At 44.2% G+C, this 21,171-nt stretch overlaps 1 protein-coding gene across 3 annotated transcripts; it reads left to right on the top strand.

Annotated features, from left to right (window-relative positions):
- The first annotated feature begins 119 nt into the window (after positions 1 to 119).
- On the top strand, positions 120 to 20,704 carry LOC117580676 (ras-associated and pleckstrin homology domains-containing protein 1). 3 transcript variants are annotated; one of them, XM_034267291.1, is made up of 5 exons: positions 120 to 1,475; positions 13,943 to 15,059; positions 15,126 to 17,698; positions 17,772 to 17,788; positions 17,822 to 20,704. In XM_034267291.1, exons 1-3 carry the CDS (start codon positions 1,356 to 1,358, stop codon positions 17,621 to 17,623), a joined length of 3,735 nt encoding a protein of 1,244 aa, XP_034123182.1. In that variant the 5' UTR covers positions 120 to 1,355; the 3' UTR covers positions 17,624 to 17,698; positions 17,772 to 17,788; positions 17,822 to 20,704. The 3 variants fall into 3 exon arrangements, with proteins under 3 accessions (XP_034123182.1, XP_034123181.1, XP_034123184.1); XM_034267290.1 differs by having other exon boundaries at positions 15,126 to 17,694; positions 17,772 to 20,704; XM_034267293.1 differs by lacking the exon at positions 120 to 1,475 and adding an exon at positions 3,357 to 3,775 and having other exon boundaries at positions 15,126 to 17,694; positions 17,772 to 20,704.
- The last annotated feature ends 467 nt before the right edge of the window (positions 20,705 to 21,171 follow it).

Raw genomic sequence — 21,171 nt, forward strand, 5'->3', positions numbered from 1 at the left:
ATGTATAACTGCCTTCGAAATGACCTCGGTATATTTTAAGCATGAGATGGTATATTTCGGTATATTTACTAGCTGCAGGTGGTATATCCCATCGATAAATCAGCAGTCACACTGTTAAACTGTTGTGCCGCGCGGGGCGGGGCGTTTTTCGTGAAAATTTACGCACGAAACTTTTCGTAGTCTTTCCCCCAAAAATAGTACACCATTTGTTTATTTTGTTTTATTTTTTCTGTTCAATTGCACACACGAACATAGAATAAAGTATAAAGTAAAACAAAGAAGTAGTATACGCGACAGCTAATATGAAAATACAGTGCAATTGTGTCTAAGGAAAACCCCCTCTGCATCGCATGGCTGTGTTTAAATAAATTGTAGCCAAACAAAATGCAGCAGCAGAAGCAGCAACAAACGGGCTGACTGACGCCGCAAATAGGAATAGAAAAAATTAATAAAGAGGAGTATTGGCAAGGAAAACACATTGCAAGAAGCATAGCAGGAAGAAACCCTTGGGGAAAACGGAGTTGTAAAAGGAACTGCACACATACAAACACTCGTTGGAAAAAAAGGAGTCCAAGGAGGAAAGGCCAAGAAAGAGGCAACTTAACACAAACGCAACTTGCTATTGGAATTGATATTCGAAATTGGAGTGGGAAGTGCAAGTGTTGTGGGTAGTAGAAAAAGGAGTGTAGTGTGTGTGTGTGTGGATTGAGGAGTGGAGTGAGTCGTTGGCAAAGGAGTGTGAGGGGAAGTTTATTGTGCAATTGGGCAACACATCTAACAATAAGAGTGTGAGTGCCGGAGCGAGATAGAGAGCCAGAGAATTGCATGTGTGTGCGTGCGTGCATGTGTGGGTGTAGTTGTTGGCTCTCCCCAGTGCATAAACTTTGCTCGTGCTCGTGCTCCATTCGGCTTCTTCGCCCACGCACTTACCCGAAGCGCAGTGATAGAGAGGTACGGAGGAAGGCGCAGGAAGAGCGGTTTTCAAGAAACAAGAAACTGCATCAAAAGCGAAATGCAAATCGAGCCAACCAACGGCTGAGGCGGCTCAAATTTGTATAAATTACGACGAATAAGTGTAAAACAAGACGGAGAAACCAGCTTCACCTTCTCAATTGCATTTCTTCAACAATTTTTGTGCAATAAAAAAAAGCCAGCGATCGCACAAAAGGCTCACACAGAGAGAGTGCAGAGCAGAGAAACATATATATAGAGAGAAAGAGAGACAGAGAGCAGTGACAGCAGACAAAGAGAGCACACTCGCTCGCTTTTACAGCTGCAGTGCCCTGCTCGTACTCCTACACACAAAACACCACCCGCGCTCCCTCCGACCGTCCACACTCTCTTCTTCTGGTAATATGGATTTTGGCGGTCTGGCAGCCCAACAACAACTATTACAGCAACATATACTACAACAACAACAGTTACATCTGCAACAACAGCAACAAAATCTTGAGGAAACAACAGCAATAACAAATGTAAGTATCGTAGCCTTTTCTGTCTCACTTGAACACACGGTTAATGCATATGCGTGCACGAGTGTGTGTTATTTCTCTCTCTTCATTTCTTTTATACTTCATAAATCGCTTCCACACACACGCACAAAAAACAACAAGAAAAGCACAATGCATCGCTGCTAATGCTGTTTGCTGCTGCTGTCTTTTGTGCAGTTTATTGGTTTTCTTGTTAGATTTCTGTGACGCTGACGTTGGCAGCGACCGAACTTGTGTGTGTGTGGGCGGGCTTTGTGGAAGGAGTCTTGAAAAATGGTGGGGGTGGGGTTAGGGTTTGACATAGGTAATTGAAAATAATCCCCATTCGGTGTTGTAAAAGGCACAGAGATTTTAAGGGAAAAGAAAATGAGTCAACGCTGAAAAGTCCAATCAGAAAGAAAGACATGCCGATGATTAATCTCTGGGCCATCTGCGATGTCGGTGATGCTACTCTTACTCTGCTCTGCTCTGATCTGCTCTTCTCTGCTGCCAAGAACAAGAAAGTGCCGACATTTTAATTGCGGTACTAACTTTTGTGTTTCCCCTCATTACTTTCACCATGCATAAATTCTAAAGAGGGTGAAGGAAAAAGACTCAAGAGAAAGAAAGAAATTAAATTGTTTATTCAAGTCCAACAGCAAAAGCAGCAGCGCAGCAGAAACAACGCAGTTGTTGCTTCCTTCTTTGTTTCTGCCGAAGCAGCAGCAGCAGCACAGCTACGCGGTCGCTGTCGTCGTCTCTTTTCATTTAATTTTTGATATATCCAAACCAAGTGCTCAGAAACTCTTCGCTTTGCCAGGCAGTTTGTTCGAAGTACAAGCCAGAAGAATTTGAACTTAATTTGAACTCAAAAAGTAATGCAAATAAGGTATCTTTTAATTGAGAAAAAGTTGGGGAAGTATCAAAAATTGTAATTTTAGGGTGTTTACTATTCGATATCGCCCATCGTATTGCAATACTCTTTAGTTTCTGTTTTCTTTCGCCTTTTGCTACGTGACTGCAATAAAATTTAACTGCAATTACGTGCTGCCTGCACACACACTCGCATACTTGGTTTTGAGGGATTCCTGAATTCTGAATGCGGCATGCGGCATGCAGCGATGCGCGATCCTGTTCTCTATCCACCTCAAGGATGCTGTCCTCCCAGCAGGACATGCGGCCTGTCCTTCTATGTGCGTGTCTAATTTGTTTAATTGTGCTGACTGTGCGAAAAAAAACAACCGAAATTCTACAAAAAAATTGCAGTCCGTGCCTCCTGGACCTTTGCCAAACTCTCTGCAGCCCCTATGGTCAGGCCTGTGCAAGGCACATTAAGCAGAAGGTAAATCCATGCGAAAGATGTGCCTCTGCTTACAACATAAAGGTTACATTCTAAATTGATAGAACTTATTTATATATATTTTTGGGATTGAGCGTCGATTTCTTTGTGAGCTGCAAGCTACATACTATGTACATATGTAGCTCTAAGAAAGCGTATTCCCTTCTGCTTCATATACCTTGGCCTTGGCAGCAACGGCCGGCCAACTTAGCAGTGTTGCCAATATCTTTCTTTAGCAAGATTAAGCTAGGTTACAAAACTATAAAAAAACTGGAATTGCCAAGAGGCAGGAAAGAATGCTAAAATAAGTTCCCGATATTTTTTTGTAAATACATACAAGTTATCTGCACTATTTCTTTCTCATCAAATTTATCAACTGGCCAACAATGAAAACACAATCAAAGTTCCCTCTGCCCGCTGTTTGAAAATTTGAATTGAAAAAAAAGCTAGAAAAACAGGAAAAAGGCTGATGGGGCATCACTGCTGCCCAGCGAGCCAACTTCGTCCGTCCGTTCAAAGTGAGCAGCGCTCTCGCATTTACAGTTCGAATTCGGCCGACGCGCGCATAAGACGTATGACAGCACCAGCACGACCAGCAGCAGCGGGGAGTAGTACACGAAAAACGGGACCGCAAAGATAAAACTTGTGTAAAAAGAGCGCGCGCGGAAATTGAAATTCACAATTATTTCAGTTTATTTTTCTGTTTTTATTTTTTGATTTTGCGTTACGTTTTAAGCTCGTTTTGGTTTTGTTTTTTTTGCTGTGTGTGCTGTTGTTGCGTCGTTTATTAAGTTCCTTGCAACAACACAACTGTTGTGTACATACAAATTGTATATATAGAAGTGAAGCATTTGTGGGTAAATGAAGCAATAATTAAAAGTGCCTTTTGTTAATTGAGAAAAGTGGAAGAAGTGGAAAAAAGGGAGCAGAGAGCAGAAGCAACAGCGGGACGTAATCGTTCGAAGTGGTAAGAGGAATAACAGACAAGAAAACAGAAATACCGCCGTCCAGCTGGCCCACGCACCCCTTCCCTTGCTCAAAAGCACCGTTTTTTGACGAGAAGTAAACGCAGAGTTAGTGCCAGCAGAGACAGCGGCAGGGAGATTTGTTTGTTTTTGCTTTTGGCAGTTAATGTTAATGCGTTTTCGTTTTGTCTTTGCCTCTGCAATAGTGGGGTGCCGCCTGCATGGACAGAAGTTTATTTTCTTTAATGTTCAATCGAAATGGTGGAAGGAACGGAAAGAGATAAAGGGATGAAGAGTATAGCGGTCGGTGGAAGAGGGAAAATCAGCTTTTATTGCTGTTTACTTCGTCTTCAATTTCTGTGCCTTATCTTTGTTTATTCCACAGACTCCTCTTCATAGTAGTAGTAGGAGTAGTAGTAGTTTTCTTTTTGCTCCATTCAGCATTTTCGTTTCCTCTGTCCCACAGCCGTCTGCTGGTGCTGCTGTTATTTTGGCTCTTTGCCGGCTTTTATGTCGGCTCGACTCGTTTGTGCGTCATCATCTGGCTGCACCCCTCACGCTCTCACCCGCATCGCTGACTCGACTAAAACTTTGTGACTCCTTTGGTCGATGATGTCGGGGTCCTTTCCTGTTCCCACTGTTCCGTTTCTCAGACCCTTTTAATTGCTTCTGCACGTTCGTCAAATATTTGCTCAACTCTTTTTAATTACATTGCCACTATACACACGAACGAACGAACAGCATACGCACATTTGTACCATTTACCCTTTCACACGCGCACACACACACGCACACGCCGAACAGATTGTAATTGCAGATCTGTCATACTGTCTCGCTCCAACACTCACTGCGATTGCGGGGAGTGCATTTGTTCTTGCATTTTGCACAGTGTGACTAAGAAGGAAATTCGTGGAAACTGCAGTGATTGATCTAATGGATACCGGAAATGTTGTAAAGCGAGAACTAGACTCTGGTTTCCAGTGGGTGCAAAAATGAAAAGCAAAACAGAAAGCAAAAAAAAAGAAGTGAAAAGCTTGCACTAGACCCCGCACAGTGGGTGATACAATGGATTCTAAAATGTAAAAAGTTGACATGTATGTAGATTAGGTACAGAGGGTGGCAATGTTGTGAGTCAGTGGTCTAATAAAGCCCCTATCCCGGTATAGCTCACTCACAATAAACCACTTGACCAAGAAGTGTACGCATGGAAATGTACTCTGTAATAATTCTCTGTTGCAATTAATACGTACATATTTCTGTATGCGAGTACACTCTATGTATATAAATATGTATGCGTGTCCCAACATTCTTCTCTTGATACACATACAGATGTTTTGTTTCGTAAATCTCTGCATAAGCAATTAATTTTGATTATTTTTCGCCCACACAAGGCCATGGCACGATCCACTGTGCTTTGTGTCGCGCGGCATTTTGCCGGCAGCAGAGCAGAACAGAACAGCGTAGCAGAGCAGCATCAACGCAGCTTCCTCCCCCTACACAAACACACACACATTTTAGCAAAGCATTTACGTCGCTGCCGGTGTGCATTATGGAAGCTGAGTTGAGCTCTTGCAGTTCTTCTTCTTTTTTGTTTTACATATCTTTTGGTTTTTCGTTGTCCACATTTTTGTTGTTTTTGCTATAATTTGTATGATTCTCTTATTACACGCTTTGGTGCCTTTGATTTTTCTTTAGTTTGCTTATTGCTTTTTTTCCGTTTTTACATGTGACCCCAGGCAGTGCTGCTGGCAGACGCGTAGCGTTGTCGCTGCTGTTCATTTGAATCATTGCTGCTGTTGTTGTTGTTGTAGCTGTAAATATTTTATTATCGCTTGTTTCCGTTTAGGAACCGAAAATGGAGGAAAAATAATGTACGGCTGCTAGTAGCACAGACACACACACACAAATACGCATATGAATGTATATACACTTTTACAACATGCACACGCGTGTACATATTTAAAATTCTTTTGTCGCCATATTCATTTCGAAATTATGTACTTGGGGGCCTTGTTGCTTCACACGACGCGTCGCTCCGCTCTGACGCTCCCCCCCTCGCAATGTGTGTATGCTCTCGCACTCAATGGTTGTGTTTCCCTGTGCGTTCAATCGCTCACTTCTCCTTCTCCCTCTCGTTGGCCCCCTTGTCAATTTATGCTGCTGTTGCTTCTGCTGCTATCTGTCCATCGGTTGAACGGTTCTTTGCCTCTCTTTCCCTTCATTCCATTAGGTTTTTCGCTCTTCGTCTCTCGGTTGACCCTGTGCATTTTGGTTGTAATTTTTTTTTTGAAGGAGGGTGAAACCAAAGAAGGGAAATTCTGTTGTGCGTGGGGAGTGGGTAACATATTGGTACTCCTGTAATCGCTCAGTGTGTACTTACAGACATATCACATGGTTTACTCTAGTATGGAAGATTATTTTAAGGGTTTTGCCTTTGCTCATTGAGCAGAAAACAGGGTAACAGGGTATCTGTGGTGTGGTAGCCACAAGGTCTCTTTCTTGTCATTGGAGCTTCCCGTTTCTACTGGGTCGTCGGGTCGTGTCTTCTCGTCTTTATTTCAAAATTAGCGCAAAATATTTGTATTTGTATCGTATTTTTAGTTGTGGTTTTTGTTTCCCTTTTTCATGGCACTGCGACTTTCCCTTCCATTTTTATTTTCTCTCCCGCTCCCTCGCTAGCTATTTATTTTCTCTCCTTCCGCTATCGTCCGCGGATCGTCTTTGAGGCGGCGACTCTCGTGTCCCCTGTGGGCGTCTGTTACAATTTGTAAATTATATTTAAACACGAGCTGCTGCCTGCGGTTCGGATTTGGTTTTGGCTTTGGATTGGTGGGTCGGGATGTGATCGGAACGGAACGGATCAGTTTCGAGAGCAGACCAGGGTCTAGTCGGATGTGGTGTGTTGCAGTTGCAGTCTCAGTTGCCTTGAAGTGGAAATGGGAGAGGGGGCTCTATGCTCTGTGTTTCTATCTCTGTCTCTGTGTTACCAAGTGGGCGTGCAGTGACCCAATTTCGCTAATAGATTGCAGTTTGCCGCACACACACACACACATCGAACACACAAACACACATGAAAATGCATTTGCATTGAGGATTGGGATAGATTTATTTAGCACATTGAACTCTGGGCATAAAAATGTCTTCTGGGTCACACTTTAAATCAGCTTTTCCCCATTCTAATATCCAGCTGCACTACCAGAATTTCCATTTAAACATTCCAACCTGCCCGTACACATAAAAAGGTGTTCATTGTGTTTTTACGTAGCTGTGTCATTTACCATATCGTTGCATTCACGTTCTGTTTCAGTGTGATTTCCCGTATGTCTTTATTTGCCGAACTGCCCGGGTTTCATTCCCATTCCGTTTACAGCCGATCAACGATTTGCTTTTATTTATTTATTTTTTTTTTGCCAATTGTAGCCGCAACAAACATTTCAACCATTTTAATGTTGCACAAACACACACGCATAAATGTTTGAATGTTTGTTTTTAAATTTATGTACTATGTAGACCAGATGTACATGTAGTAAAATATATACATAGACGGTATTTAGCATCCACATTTTGTAGTTCCGCATTCCATTCCTAATTGATTTCGTTTATAACAAACGATCCGTTCTTGTGTGGGTTGATTCCATTTCCATTTCGCTACCAATTAGCCGAGTTATAGTTTCTATAATTATAGTGCAATATTATTTGGAGAACAATCGGTGGAATTAGCTTTTGGCAGCTACTTTCCTTTTACTTCCATTCCCAATAGTATGCCCCATCCCCCTAGAGACCACAGACCGCCCCACCCCAAAGCCATTGTACCGAGCGGAACCCCCCCTTGAATATTTTGTTTTTGATTGAGCGGCAATAAAAAATTTGTCAAAGGGGAGAATGACATGGTAAATAAGGACGGGGATGGGGCGGGAAAATAGTAGCGTGCGGAGCGTGTAATCATATGTTTTGATGATTTATAATGTAAACCCACAAGTAAATACATGAATAAATAAGAAATGAGAAATAAGAATTATTACAAGTGCCGGGAACCCAAAGAAAAAAGCCGGCTGACCCTGCCCTGCCCTGCCCTGCCCTGCCCTGCCTGCTGCACTGCCACCGGCATCAACAAGTGATTGATGTCGTCGGAACAGAAGCAGCAGGGTTAAGCAGGAGAGATGGCCCCGTCCCAAGCCAAACGATCTCTCAGCTGGCAACCCCTAAAAGACACCACCAGAGCCCAAAGGAAGAGACTGTCTCAAGTTACCAGTCTGCACTGAAAGAAACAATTTTGGAATGGATTGAAACAGTGCCATTAGATGTCGCAGATTCAAAATTTGGTTTCTTTGTTAAGGGAATTGGAATACACAATGGAAATATTGGAACCTTTTATGTTTTCATTTACGGGTTCATTGGGTTATTGGGTTTCTCGCAGTGTAGTAGTAGCCTGTACGAATGAGATACCAGTTAAAGGACCACGCCTACACGGGTCACAAAATGGGATAACCACCACTGCTGAAAGCAGGAGAGAGAGGATGTGCTCGAAAACGCATCTGTTCGCATGACACGACAAGAAAATGAGGAGAGCGCAAGAGACGGAGACGTAGACGAGGCTGTTGCTTATCTTGATCTCATAATCAGCAGAGTGGAGTGCAACAGAGAGGTGGGGCTGTCTGTGTGAGTGAGTCAGAGCTGGCTGAAACAGCTAAGGGGAGGAAAAACGAGACAAAACAAAATCGAGTGAACGTCATTAACCATTTTTGGGAGTAAGCACACACACACACACGCTCACTTGCCTTGGTACTCCTTCTACCCCTCCCCATCTGTATATATTTCTTCTCCTTCCCCTGCCGTTTCTTCTGCTTTGCATTGTGTTTGAAAAACAGGCGGCGGCAGGTGCAATTTTAGCCCGAAAAAAAAAGAGTTATAAAGACCTCTCTCGGATCTCCGATTTATTGTTTGAGGGGCAGCTGCTACTCCCGACACGCGTCATTTGCCGCATTGCACGCGCGCACCGCACCGGCCAAGAGAAGATTATAAGAGAGAGTGGAGGAGTGAGAGAAGGAGGAGGAGGAGAAGGAGTGGTTTACAATACCAGATTTCCTTTTCTTGGTTCTCGAGTCCCAGCTCTAAGGGTTCTTCGGTTTCGCTCGGCCTTAAAGTAGGGACAGATGTTTTTTTTAGGGGTCCGCATCGCGCGTGTCTGAATTTAATGAGTTTTTCTTATCCTTTCTGCTTCCTGGATGGGCTTTCGATGGGTTTCGAACTCAAACTAAACAAAAAAAAAGTGTCCATTAAGGGATTTCAATAGTATACGGGATTAAGAATAAGAAGATGAAATCAGAGATCTTTATTTGGCCCTTGCATTTTGACAATCAGAGAAAAGAGAAACAAACAAAGAAACACACCCATATTGGGATTCAGGAATTTCAGGGATTGTTTTCTATCGTCCTGCAATGTTGCGGGTCGCTCTGGTTGAGTTTTCCCCTACCCCTACCCCTACCCCACACTGCACTGACCTCTGACTCTTGCCTTGAGCTCTGAACTTCTTTAAATGTAGTGCTTGCCATCGTAGGGGCCTCACTCCAATTAGGCTGCTTAACGAACCACGGGCGTCCCAACACAAAAAAAAAAAAAACCATAAACCACAGAAGAGCAAAACTCGGAACGCGACTTCTTTGATGGCCGCAATGAAAAATGGTGGATGAAAATATATATTTACATATGTATGTTATATGAATACTCATGAGCATTCAAAAATTCTGTGTATCCAAATTTTGCCACATTTTTACGAGCAATGGGGGGGAAATTCGCAAAAGGAGCGAGTGACCAACGTGCGACTCGCGCAGCTCTCTATAAGGCCCTACTTGTTTGTTCTCGGGTGTGTGCTTGTGCGAGGGGATCATTAAAAGTTAAATTTAATGAATTAATTTAGTTGATTGTTGTTCCGTGTTGTAGTTTTTTGTTTCGCGGCTGCTTCTTCATATTATTTTTGGCGAAAAACCATTTTGTTGTCCATTCTTGTGGTGGTGCTTCATGTGGCGGCTACCCTGTAAACTCATAATGTGGTTAGAGGGTTTACCTAATTTATGTATAATGCACCATTTAAGTCAACTTTTATCACAGAATTGGGAGACTTAATAATAATTAAAACTCATTGGATTGCCATTGCCGTATATTGTCATTGTCTGTGGAACTCCTTAAAAATTCTTAATTCGGTAGCAGCTCCCGTTGCTTTCTTGTTTATCTCTTAATTCTTTAATTCCAGTGTAAACAAACACGTACAGACCCTGCGAAGATCGAGCGCAATGCAGAAAGTAGATTTGTCCCGCTCTCACTCCCACCTGAACATGCGGAGCACCCGTACCCGTTATGTCTTTTGTTGTCGACTGTTGCTCCCGCCGGCTGAGTTGAATGCTCAACTTTCTGTTTACTATTCTCTGTTGGGTTCTTCATTTTGCAATAAGTCGATATTGGGTATCATTTTAGTCGTAATCATTTTCTTCTTTTCTTCACTCATTTTCTTGTTTAGTTTTTTGGGTGTTGCGTTTGTTGTTTTTATTAATTGACAACGGAAGCGGCTGTAAATGTCCACAAACATGAAAATATATTCATAATGGTCTCGACCGAGACCGAGACCGAGACCGAGACCCACTCCCATTTTCTTTTTATTCCCACCTCTGCACAGGTGAAACTGATGACGTCGTTCACGCTCACTTTTAGTTAATTGTTGGGAATATTTGGATTATTATAATCAAGTGAAGTAAACTAAAGTAAAAGTAATTACACTTAAAGCTTTCAGCCATTACCCTTAGCCCCCCGCAACCCAGCATACCCTTACCCATTCCCATTTTCATAGCCACAGCAATGACTATACTGAAAATCCCGCTGAGGAATGGTACCGGAACATGCAACATTTTGTTGAGTAGGTCATGGGGAGTCTTTAGGGTCTTTGGGGAGTGGTTTACCTAATTGTTAGCCTAGGAGCTAAAGGTAGGTTCAAAGAGAATATAGTAAGTATCTATCTAGATATTTGCTTAAATTGATTCATTACTAAAATCTCCGTTTGCCTATATACAATTTGTGGCAGAAAATCAATAATATTCCGGGTATTATTATTATCAAATGTGTGGCCATGGTTTGGGCCAGGTCCAAAGCCAGCAACAACTACACTGTGTGGCAGGAAGCACCATGGACCCGTGGCCTTTGTCATTTGCGTTCAACTGGAACTGGAATGGGAGGGGGGGCTTTATTTTCGTTTGAATTCTTTGTGGCTGTCGGACACTACAATTATCGTCGTTGGGCTGAGGTTATAATTGCTTTATCATGGAAATCATGTTTCTATATTGATCTGGCATTGATCTGGTCGGTTCCCCCTCCATATGTGTGTCTGTTTCAAGGTGAACTTAAGAAAACCCATACGCGGGCTGGAGATTATTAAACTGCAGCAGCAGCAGGGGAGACAAACGGATTCAACTTGATAGAACTTTTTGTGTGTTTCGTTATCTACAGCCACTTTTCTGCGAGTGTAGCAGCGCTCGTCTTGCCATGCATTTCCATTTTTGTTTTCTTGTAAGAATTTTTAAGAGTGAAGCAGCATCAGCAACTGCATCTGCATCTGCATTTCTCTACTTCTGTGTCTGCTTGTTACTGCTATCTGTTTGTGTTGGCACTTTGTTGCAAGAAGGAGGTGGGGAGAGTGTGGACCCATTGAGTGGACACACGATGTGGCCAGAAGTCCCCTCTCTCTGTAGTGTTGAATCTAGGCAAATATTTACAACAAATGAGTGTTGAATGCTGTGGGGGGTCTGCGACTGTCTTCCTCTCAATTACAATTGTTGTAGCTGCAACTGTCATTGAACTTTGGAGAGAGAGAGAGATCTAGCTCCCTCTATAAGAGAACACGCACCAGCCCCAAATCTACTGCGACATTCTCATTGTGGATTATTGATCCACAATCCACTGGTGCTGTAGCTGCCTGCCGCCCTTCGTTTCGATGGTGATGATGGCTCCCGAAGACCGTATTTGTAGTCTTTTATTTTTCTGTCTGTCTGTCTGTCACTCAAGTGCCAATTACCCCAATAAAAAAAAAAAAAACAAACATAAAAAAAATCAAAGCAACAATATAACCAACATAAAAACCTTTTCACAGCCCCCCAATCCAATGAGTCATTCAGTGGAGCGTTGAAAAGCCCATTACGGATGGTGGGGGAGGGGAGTAGAGTTCCCAAAAAAAAGAAATACCAACAAAACATAACCAGTTACCAGTTACCAGTCGGCCATCAATCGTTGCAGATGCTCCCAGCCAGAGTGCGGGCTTTGCGTACTTTTTTTTGCGATTGTTAGAGATAATCCAAACGATTCGAAAAGTGACGGAGAAACAGTATCGAACATAGTCAAATGTTTAATCATCGGTTATCGGTGGGTTATCAAAAAAACAATTTACATTGCGTGTGAACGATATCGTAGCACAATGCTTTCAAATGCAAAAAGTCTGCCCCTTGCTTTTGGCACAAATTTTGATTGTGGGAGGGCAAGTGGATGCTCGAAGGTGATCAAATCTTTATTTATTCGATCTTTAAATGCATTTGGGATGTTCCCTAATCACTTGGTAAACCTCGAACACACAATTATTGAGTAGGGAAATTCAGTTCAATTCTACTGACAACTGTCCCTGGGCTGTTTGTATGGGGGTGTCCGCTTCCTTAAGCCCAAAAAATGTCATCAGCTGTTACAGTTTAAAGATTATTGTTACACGACTTGCAGAAGTTTTTATCGTTTGGGGCATGACTTTTTGTATCGTTTCCCTGCTTTAACAGCGATGATGATGATGATGCTGCTCTCTTGTCACCGTTATTGATGGGAATGAGCATCTACAGTTGCTCTCTTTCCCCCCTTTCTCTGACTTTTCTCTGTGTCTCTAGCCTCTGGCCAATTGCCAGAGGCTTTGTAGATGTCTCTCTCTCTCTCTGTATCTTTGTCTGTCTGTCTCTCCCCAGCCCTTTGGTCTGGCAACGACTTCTTTGTCGCTTTAGTACGTGACTTATGCCTTGAAAAATTACTTAACACTTGCTGCCGCTGTTGATGTTCCAATCGGCGGAACAGGGCCCCTAGAGTGCTGGACCCAAAGCCGATAAATAATATAAAAAAAAGCTGTCGCAACTATCAGCAATGCCGACTTGGGTCTTATTATGGAATGGGGATCGGCTTTTGATTGTCGAGAAAACAGCAGCAGCAACAGCCATTGGCTATTTATTATTTGTTGCTGCCAAACGGAAATGTGTAACGTGTTTGGATTCCAGCTGATGGAGCTGGTTTGTGGAGGAGAGAAGTGGTGTGGAGAAACGAAAGGGAAGTCGCACACAGCTGCTGCAGCAATTGGCAATCGGTAATCGCGAGCGTTACATCGGCATTCGGCACCGGGCACGTACCACACATCATACAAAAACAGAAAACAGAAGGCAGGAAAAAGAAACAGAACCGAAAGAGAGTGCTGATTATGATTAGCGTTTTGTATTTTAGACTGTCGCGATATACCCTGGCCATTTGTCAATTAAATTTGGGGTATATGAACTATCAAAAATCATTCAAATCGTTTATTTTTTATTTGTGTATAGCCAGGAAGAATATCAAAATATATTTATGTAACAAGAATAAACCGTAAACTGTCATGCGAGCATGTTGTTTAATTATTATTTCAGGGCAGGTAACATTCAGTTTAAGTGAACGACACCGAAGAACGGTGCTTGAATATCAACAGCCAGCACCGGCAAGCACAAACAGAAGGGGGAATGGAGAGAGCAGAATGCGAAAATTGGCATCTCTTCTCTTGCTTATCTCTTGCATTCTCCTATGGAAATGTAAACGCACCCGCATACTACACACACACACAATGTAACACGAAGATCGATCGCAATACAGAAAGTAGATTTGTCTCGCTCTTACTTACACTCTTCACACCCCAAGCATGCGAGTAGTGGTATCCCGGGTATCCGCTATCTCTCTGCTCTCGAGGCGTCTGCGTTTTTGCATTGCTCGTAAATTATTTGTTTTTCTGTCCTGTGTTTTACGCCCGACAGCTTAGTCGAGGGTATCGCATGGTCGACTTCTCCTTTACTTAACTCCATTTGAGAGCTCTAAAAACTGCAATTTTATTGAATCCTTCTCGTTTGCCTTTCGTTTTGCAGATAAACCTAAGAGGAATCTTGGTTGGCGGCAGTGCCAGCGGTGGAGGAGGAGCGACGACGACGACGGCGACGGCGGCCAGTGCTTGTGCTGGTGGGGATTGTGGTGTTGGTGGGGTTGTAGTTGTTGGCGGCGCTGGTGCTGGCACTGGCGGCGTCAAACTGCGTAGAAACAGCGACCGTCCGCTAACGACAACGACGGAGGAGGCTGCCAACAGGCAACAGTCGCAGTCGCAGTCGCACACGTACCGCATCTCCATGGCCAACCTCGAGGACACACAGGAGTCCGAACTGGATCAGATATTGGGCGAGCTGAGCTTGCTGGAGGCGCAGATAAGCTATGGGGAGGCATCCTTTCTGCCTGGCGCTGGAGGAACAGGAACAGGATCAGCAGCAGCAGCAGCAGCAGCGGGAGCAGGAACAGGAACAGGAGCACCGAATGCAGCGGGACATGCTGGCGGAGGGGTAGCAGTGATTATGCCTCCCTCCGTCATGTCATCAGCGGCCTCATCGCGCTCCCATTCGCGCACAAACAGCAGCATCTCGGCGGATGTGAGCACCTGCTCCTCCTCGGGCATATCCGAGAGTGGTGTGGGGCCATTGGGTGGCTCTGTGGCAGGATCCACTGCCTCTTCGGTGATGGGGTCGGGTGGCATGATGATGATGCTTCCGCCGCTCACGCTGGGCGTGGTCACGCATCGGGAGCCACGTACCGAATCGCCGGACAATGATTCTGCATTCAGCGACACCGTTTCGCTGCTGTCCAGCGAATCATCGGCCTCCTCCAACACATCCCTGCAGCAGCAACAGTTGCAACAGCAGCAGCAACATCAGCATCAACATCAGCAGCAGCAGCAGCTGTCGGCCCAGAAACGGCAGGGAAGCAGCGGCAACAGCAGCTCAAAGGCGGCCAAAATTCAGCTGGCATTGCACAAACTGGAGAGCGCCTCCATACGACGGCTCTTTGTGAAGGCCTTTACGGTGGATGGGGCCTCCAAGTCGCTGCTGGTGGATGAGCGGATGGTCTGCGGTCATGTTACACGACTGCTGGCCGACAAGAATCATGTCCAGATGCATCCGCACTGGTCCCTGGTCGAGCATTTGGTAGATTTACAAATGGGTAAGAGAATCCACACACCACACGAGATGCCATCGAATCCTTATTAATCCTCTTCCCTTCGTGTAGAACGCCTTTTTGAGGATCACGAGCTGCTGGTGGACAATCTGATGGCATGGAATTCAGACGCTGGCAATCGTGTGCTCTTCCAGCAGCGCCAGGACAAGGTGGCACTCTTCTCGCGGCCCGAAGTATATCTGCCGGGGCCACAGATGGCGCCCGGATGTCAGCATGACGATCAGACACGCCACATGCTGCTGGAGGAGTTCTTTGAGATGCATGCCGCCCAACTGCAGCTGGACGGGCCGCTCTACATGAAGGCGGATCCCAAGAAGGCCTGGAAACGCTACCATTTCGTGCTGCGCTCCTCGGGCCTCTATTATTTCCCCAAGGAGAAGACCAAAAACACCAGAGATCTCGCCTGTCTCACCCTCTTCAGCGGCCACAATGTGTACACGGGCCTGGGGTGGCGCAAGAAGTGGAAATCGCCAACGGACTACACCTTTGGCTTCAAGTCCGCCGTGGACTCGTCGCTGGGCAAGTCATGCCGTTCGCTGAAAATGCTCTGCGCCGAGGATCTTCAAACACTGGATCGCTGGCTGACGGCCATCAGGATCTGCAAGTATGGCAAACAGCTGTGGCACAATCACAAGCTCCTCATGGAGGATCTCTGCATGGGGGATGGCGTCTCTCAGTCGAGCTTCGCCTCGGCCTCGATGCGCAGCAGTGAGTCCATATCGAGCATCTCCTCGGCTGTGCCCTCACAATGCGGCAGCGTCTCCTCGGCCATCAGCAGCATGTCCAACTCCTCGACCAGCGGCCGCACCTCTCGCGCCTCCAGCTCCAGTTCGAGCGGCTGCTTGTCGGATGACAACAATGGCTTCGATTCGGAGTTTACGACCGGCACCATCAAGCGGAAGCCCTCGATGAAGCCCAATCTGCCGCTCACGACAATGACACGGCAGCTGAAGGAGGTAGGAGAGATCACCATATGCGAGAGCGGTGGCGGCAGCGGCGGGGGTGCGGGCGACGCAAGCTCCCCGGAGCGTAGTGGCACACTGACGCGACGCCACAGTCGTCGAAAGTCGCAGGAGAGTAATGGCAGCGGCACCCTCAAGCGGCGGCCTGTTGTAGTTCCATCAGCGGTGACTGTCAAGCAGCAACAACAGCAACTCCAGCAGGAGCAGGGCAGTGCCTCATCGACATCGTCGAGCAGCAATTCAACGCCAACGCCCACGCCCAGCATATGCGCTGGCAAGACGCTGCCACTGCCGCTGCCACTGCCACTGCCACTGCCACTGCCGCCAACGACATTGAATCTCGGCGATGCCAACTCCTCCAGCGATGCCTCATTGATGTGTTCGTCCACTTTATCACTCGATTCGCTGCCACCACCGCCGCCGCCGCTGGCAGCGCATGGTCTGGACGGTGCCGACGATCAGGATGTGTATGGATCGCAGTTGTCTTTGGCCTCGTTGCCGCCACCGCCGCCGCCCGAGGATGTGATGATGCATGCAATGGCCTATGCATCCGTCGGGGCAGCGCCGATCCAGGGGCAGGTGTCCAGCCCAACCACGCCCACGCCCACGCAGCAAGGGATGATGATGCCCATGGGCATGGCCATCATGCCCAACAGCAATGGATCCCTGCCGCCGGCAGTGCCGGCCAAACCCATCAAGCCGGCGGTTAAGCAGGCCTCGCTGAAGGCAGCGCCGCCATACAAGGCGCCGCCCGACTACGTGGGACCACAGAGCGGCATCGGGGGAGGACCACCGCCAGCACTGCCGCCACCTGTGGCCCAGAAGAAGGTCTCCTTTGCCGATTCGCCGGTGCTGCTGCGGCGGAAGATGTGCTCCCCAGAGCCGGTGCTGCCGCAGCGTTCGCCCAGCACAACGCTGAGTACGGGATCAGGATCTGGATCAGGATCGGCGTATCAGCAGTATGCACCCGGGCCGATGCTGCCACCACGCACAGATCTGGCCCGCCTCTCTGCCCAGAGCAATGGCAGCGGCAGCTGCAGCGAGGTGACATCGCCCAAGCGGCTGCAGGAGTCCGCCTCGAATCCGCCGCGAGACTTTCTCAAAGATCTGCAACGGGTGATGCGTAAAAAATGGCAGGTGGCCCAGAAATGTAAGCTAGAGCCGGCCACCACGCCGCACGAGGTGCTGGGCTTCAGGGACTTTAGCAACGAGGATCTGCTGGCCGCCCACAACCTCAATTCGGGTGCCAACTCCTCGCACTATTATCGCGAGACGGCGAATGTCAGCCACTGGGTGCGGGAGCACTACGAATACGCACACAATGCCCTCTACGAGAATGTGCACGCCCAGACGAATGGATCAGGAGCGGGAGCGGGAACGGGAACGGTATCAGGCGCTGGTGCACCGATTCTAGGTGCAGTTGGAATGCCCACAGACGCTGCTGCAGCTACAGCTGCTGCTGGCGGCATGCCATCCCCTGCGCCAGTTGGGGCTCCGTTGGGTGTGGGTGTGGCAACCAAAAAGCGTCCACCGCCACCACCACCCAAGCGCAGCGACAAAACGCACCTCACGACCAATCGAGTGTAGGAATGTGCTGTGGTCCTGCCCACCAGCAGACGCTGCAGCTGTTGCAGGATGCAGTAGAGTGCTAGTAGAGAGTGAGTTACATTCGGACACCAATCGGAGACTGAAACTAATCTCTGCCTTCTCCTCTCTCTTTTTCCTCACCATTTAGCACACATTTGGGATAGATCAGAACGGATCGGATCGGATCGCATGGAAACCTCTTTCTTGTTGTGCTTAAAACCAGAAAGAAGAATCAAATACAAATGCAACAAATTCCTATTTAAGTCTTAGGCGGAAGCAATGGAATGTGTCCCTAAAAACGAACATTACGTATACATAAATATGAACTAACTATGATCTATATTCTATGTAGCATATTGCATATGTATCTGCCAACTCTCTTACACAAGTATTATGTATATCGAACTAGAACGAGAAAGAGAACGAGAACAAAAAGGCAGGATCTTAAATCACTCGAAATGTCGATGCAAGAGCGAAAATAACTTTTAGTAAAAATCTATTTTAAGCTCAAATTTTAGATTTTAAAACGAAAAGAAGCAAAAACGATAAACGTGTAATTTGTAATTCAATTTTTTTTTTTGTAAACGATAGTGCATTATTTTTAACAAGAAGAAAATCGATATATACGTATATCTATTTAGTGTCTGAGATGCCTGTTTGCCTGTTTAAGAATTTTGTATTTATTATTTTTATTTTTGCCTATTTTTTGTTTGTTAATTTTTATTTTTGCAGCGCATCAAATGCGCGGCTTCGGCCGAAGAAGTGTAAAATCGAACCGTATAAACCGGAAGCCCTACAATACAATGCGCATAATATAACTAAATAGATCTATATATTTGATGTTTACATGCCTACTTTAAGAGACTCCAAATTCTTTTGAAATCTTTTCTACTCTTGTTAAATCATCAGAGAAGAAGCTATAAAACAATAATCTGGTATCGTTAGATTTTATGGAAATCATTGAAATCTAACAATGCTGTACAAAAATCATTGGGAAATCATCAAAAATGGACAAAAAATACTTTTGAAGAGATCATTCTTGGTCCCTCAGCCATAAAGATCAATGGCATTTCTTACTAATCCTATAAATATTGTATTTATATTGCAATAGCAGCAGAAAGAAACCCTTAATAGTGTTCTCTTGGCATGGGAATGAAAGATATACATAAATGAAATATAGAGTATATTGCGCATTGTTATGGGTAAATCCAACTAGTTTTTAATGAAGAACGCAAATTAGCGTCGTCTATATATACATATATATATAGAGGTATTTCTGTACACAAATCAAATATTGTATTTCATCTAGTAATTGGTAATTGTAACAATATAATGTATTAATTAATTAATTATTGTTTTCCTAGAATATTTCGATTTTTAATCATTTTGTAAGGCGCGTTCCTAATGGTTCAATATCATATATCATATATTATGTATATATGCATATGTATGTGTTGTATTTGTTCATCTAAGATTTAAGAAACGAGGGGGGGGGGGGGTAAGAAAATATCTGTGTTGGCTCCATTGTGTTCTCCCCGAAGTGCAGTAATCAAAAGAAATCAAACTATAAAAAAATCCACAGCAGAGATCCCCAATCAACAGTAATCAAAACCGCCAATCGATTAACGATAGCTGCAATCAATTGAGTCCTCCTCCTATCGATTGCCTATCGATTTTTTCTTTCTGTTGTAACTTGATTGCCATTTGATGTGTGTTTCTGTTTCTGTTTCTGTTTTGTTTTTTATTTGTTTTATCCGAGAAAGCCATTTATATAAATACGTACATATATCCAGCATGTACTGCAGCTATAGGGAAGGAAGTTTTTGTGCATATGTTACGTTTTGTTACGTTTAAGTGCGATCGAATCCATAGATTATTATTATTCACCCTCCCATTTTTCATTCGGAATTACGCGCATTAACCCAGCAGATACATAAATAGAAAGAGTTTGCATTTTACTTTCCTATCCCATGCAGAACTAAATGGTATTATGCATATAGAGCTCTAGGGATTACTACGATAAATAACTATACTTAAAACTAAAGGAAATGCCAATTTTTTAAGCTTGATATTTATACGGAATATATGAAGATATTTTTTAGAAACTATACGCTATATATATCTATATATATATACATGCACAGCACACGCACATAGGTATGTAGTGTGTGTGTGTGTGTGTGTATGTATATGGTGGGAACACAAGGATGTGCCATAGGCGCCGTCGTCGTGAATGTTTTTTGCTAAATAAATGTACTAAAAACCGAAATTAGAGCGTAAGCAACAGAAATCAAAGCTAAAAGAATATATATAGATATATAAATAGGGTTACTAGACATATAGTATATATATATGCATAGCGATTAAAGGCAAAGGAATGTGGAATCTAGAAACCTACTCGACAAGTAAAACAAAAAAGCAAAAAAACAAAAACAAAGCTTCAACTAAAAGCATTTTAACATGCATTTTGATTTGCCATTTCCTTTTTTTGTACTTTATTTACTGTTTTGTGCTTAAATAAAAATCAATTTTAATGTTAAACAAAACGACGGGGGGGATTAGCTAATTAAGATGTGTTGTGTTCGACTAAGCGAACAAACGAATCAAACAGAAAGCAGAATCCTAACTAAAATATCTACTAAGCAAAATCAAACAAGCAACCAAAACTCAAACTGCAGTCACAGCAAACCAATACACACACAGAACAACTTCATGAATAAATAATAACTGTAACACACATTCAACCATCATTCATCTATGCATTAACTACAAATTTACAACAAACAAAAATAACTACAATCCAAGCAACACATGAATATTGAATACTGAATACTGAAGGAAGAAAACAAGAGAAAAACCAAACCATGGATATGAAAAGCCCAAGAAATTCGTTGCAGGTCTATTGTATAGTGAACAATGTTGCCATTTGATACGATTTTTTCCCACAAAAAAGAAAACACACACATTTGATATAAATATATATATATATTACTATATATACCTTATATTCCGCGAATCGAAAGGGAATTTTTTGTAATTTTGATAGAAACATTCAAAAGCATATTAAAAACAAACAAAAAAATGCAAAATGCAAACAAAACGATAAGAAAGTGAGAGTGTTACGACAACTATAAGAAATAAATGCGAGAAATGCCTAAGAAAAATCGAAATCAACAAAAACACATTTTATTCCATGGATCCCACAGATCGTCGGAGGTTTTCTTTTGGATGGCTGCACAGTGGAATTGAACATCGATTGTGGATGTCCACCATTTATCTATTTTTGTACAGCTTTTGGAAAGAGATCTGAATGCTTCCAGTGAAACCTTTCTGAAGGTTTTTGTGAAAGAGATCCAAAACCATGCAAATGTATGGCTGTTGCTCTCTTCAAGTTTTAAGATCTCTGGTTCCAATGTGCCCTGATACTTATCACGGAATCAATCATAGTCGGAACTTGGTTCTTCTTCTCTCTTGGCCTGACTTCGACTATCCCTTTTCCCTTCTTCATTTACAAATCCCAAAGCGAACTGCTGAAAAACTGTTGGACT

Source organism: Drosophila guanche, unplaced genomic scaffold (genome assembly GCF_900245975.1).
Source record: "Drosophila guanche unplaced genomic scaffold, DGUA_6, whole genome shotgun sequence".
Classification (NCBI taxonomy): Eukaryota; Metazoa; Arthropoda; class Insecta; order Diptera; family Drosophilidae; genus Drosophila; species Drosophila guanche.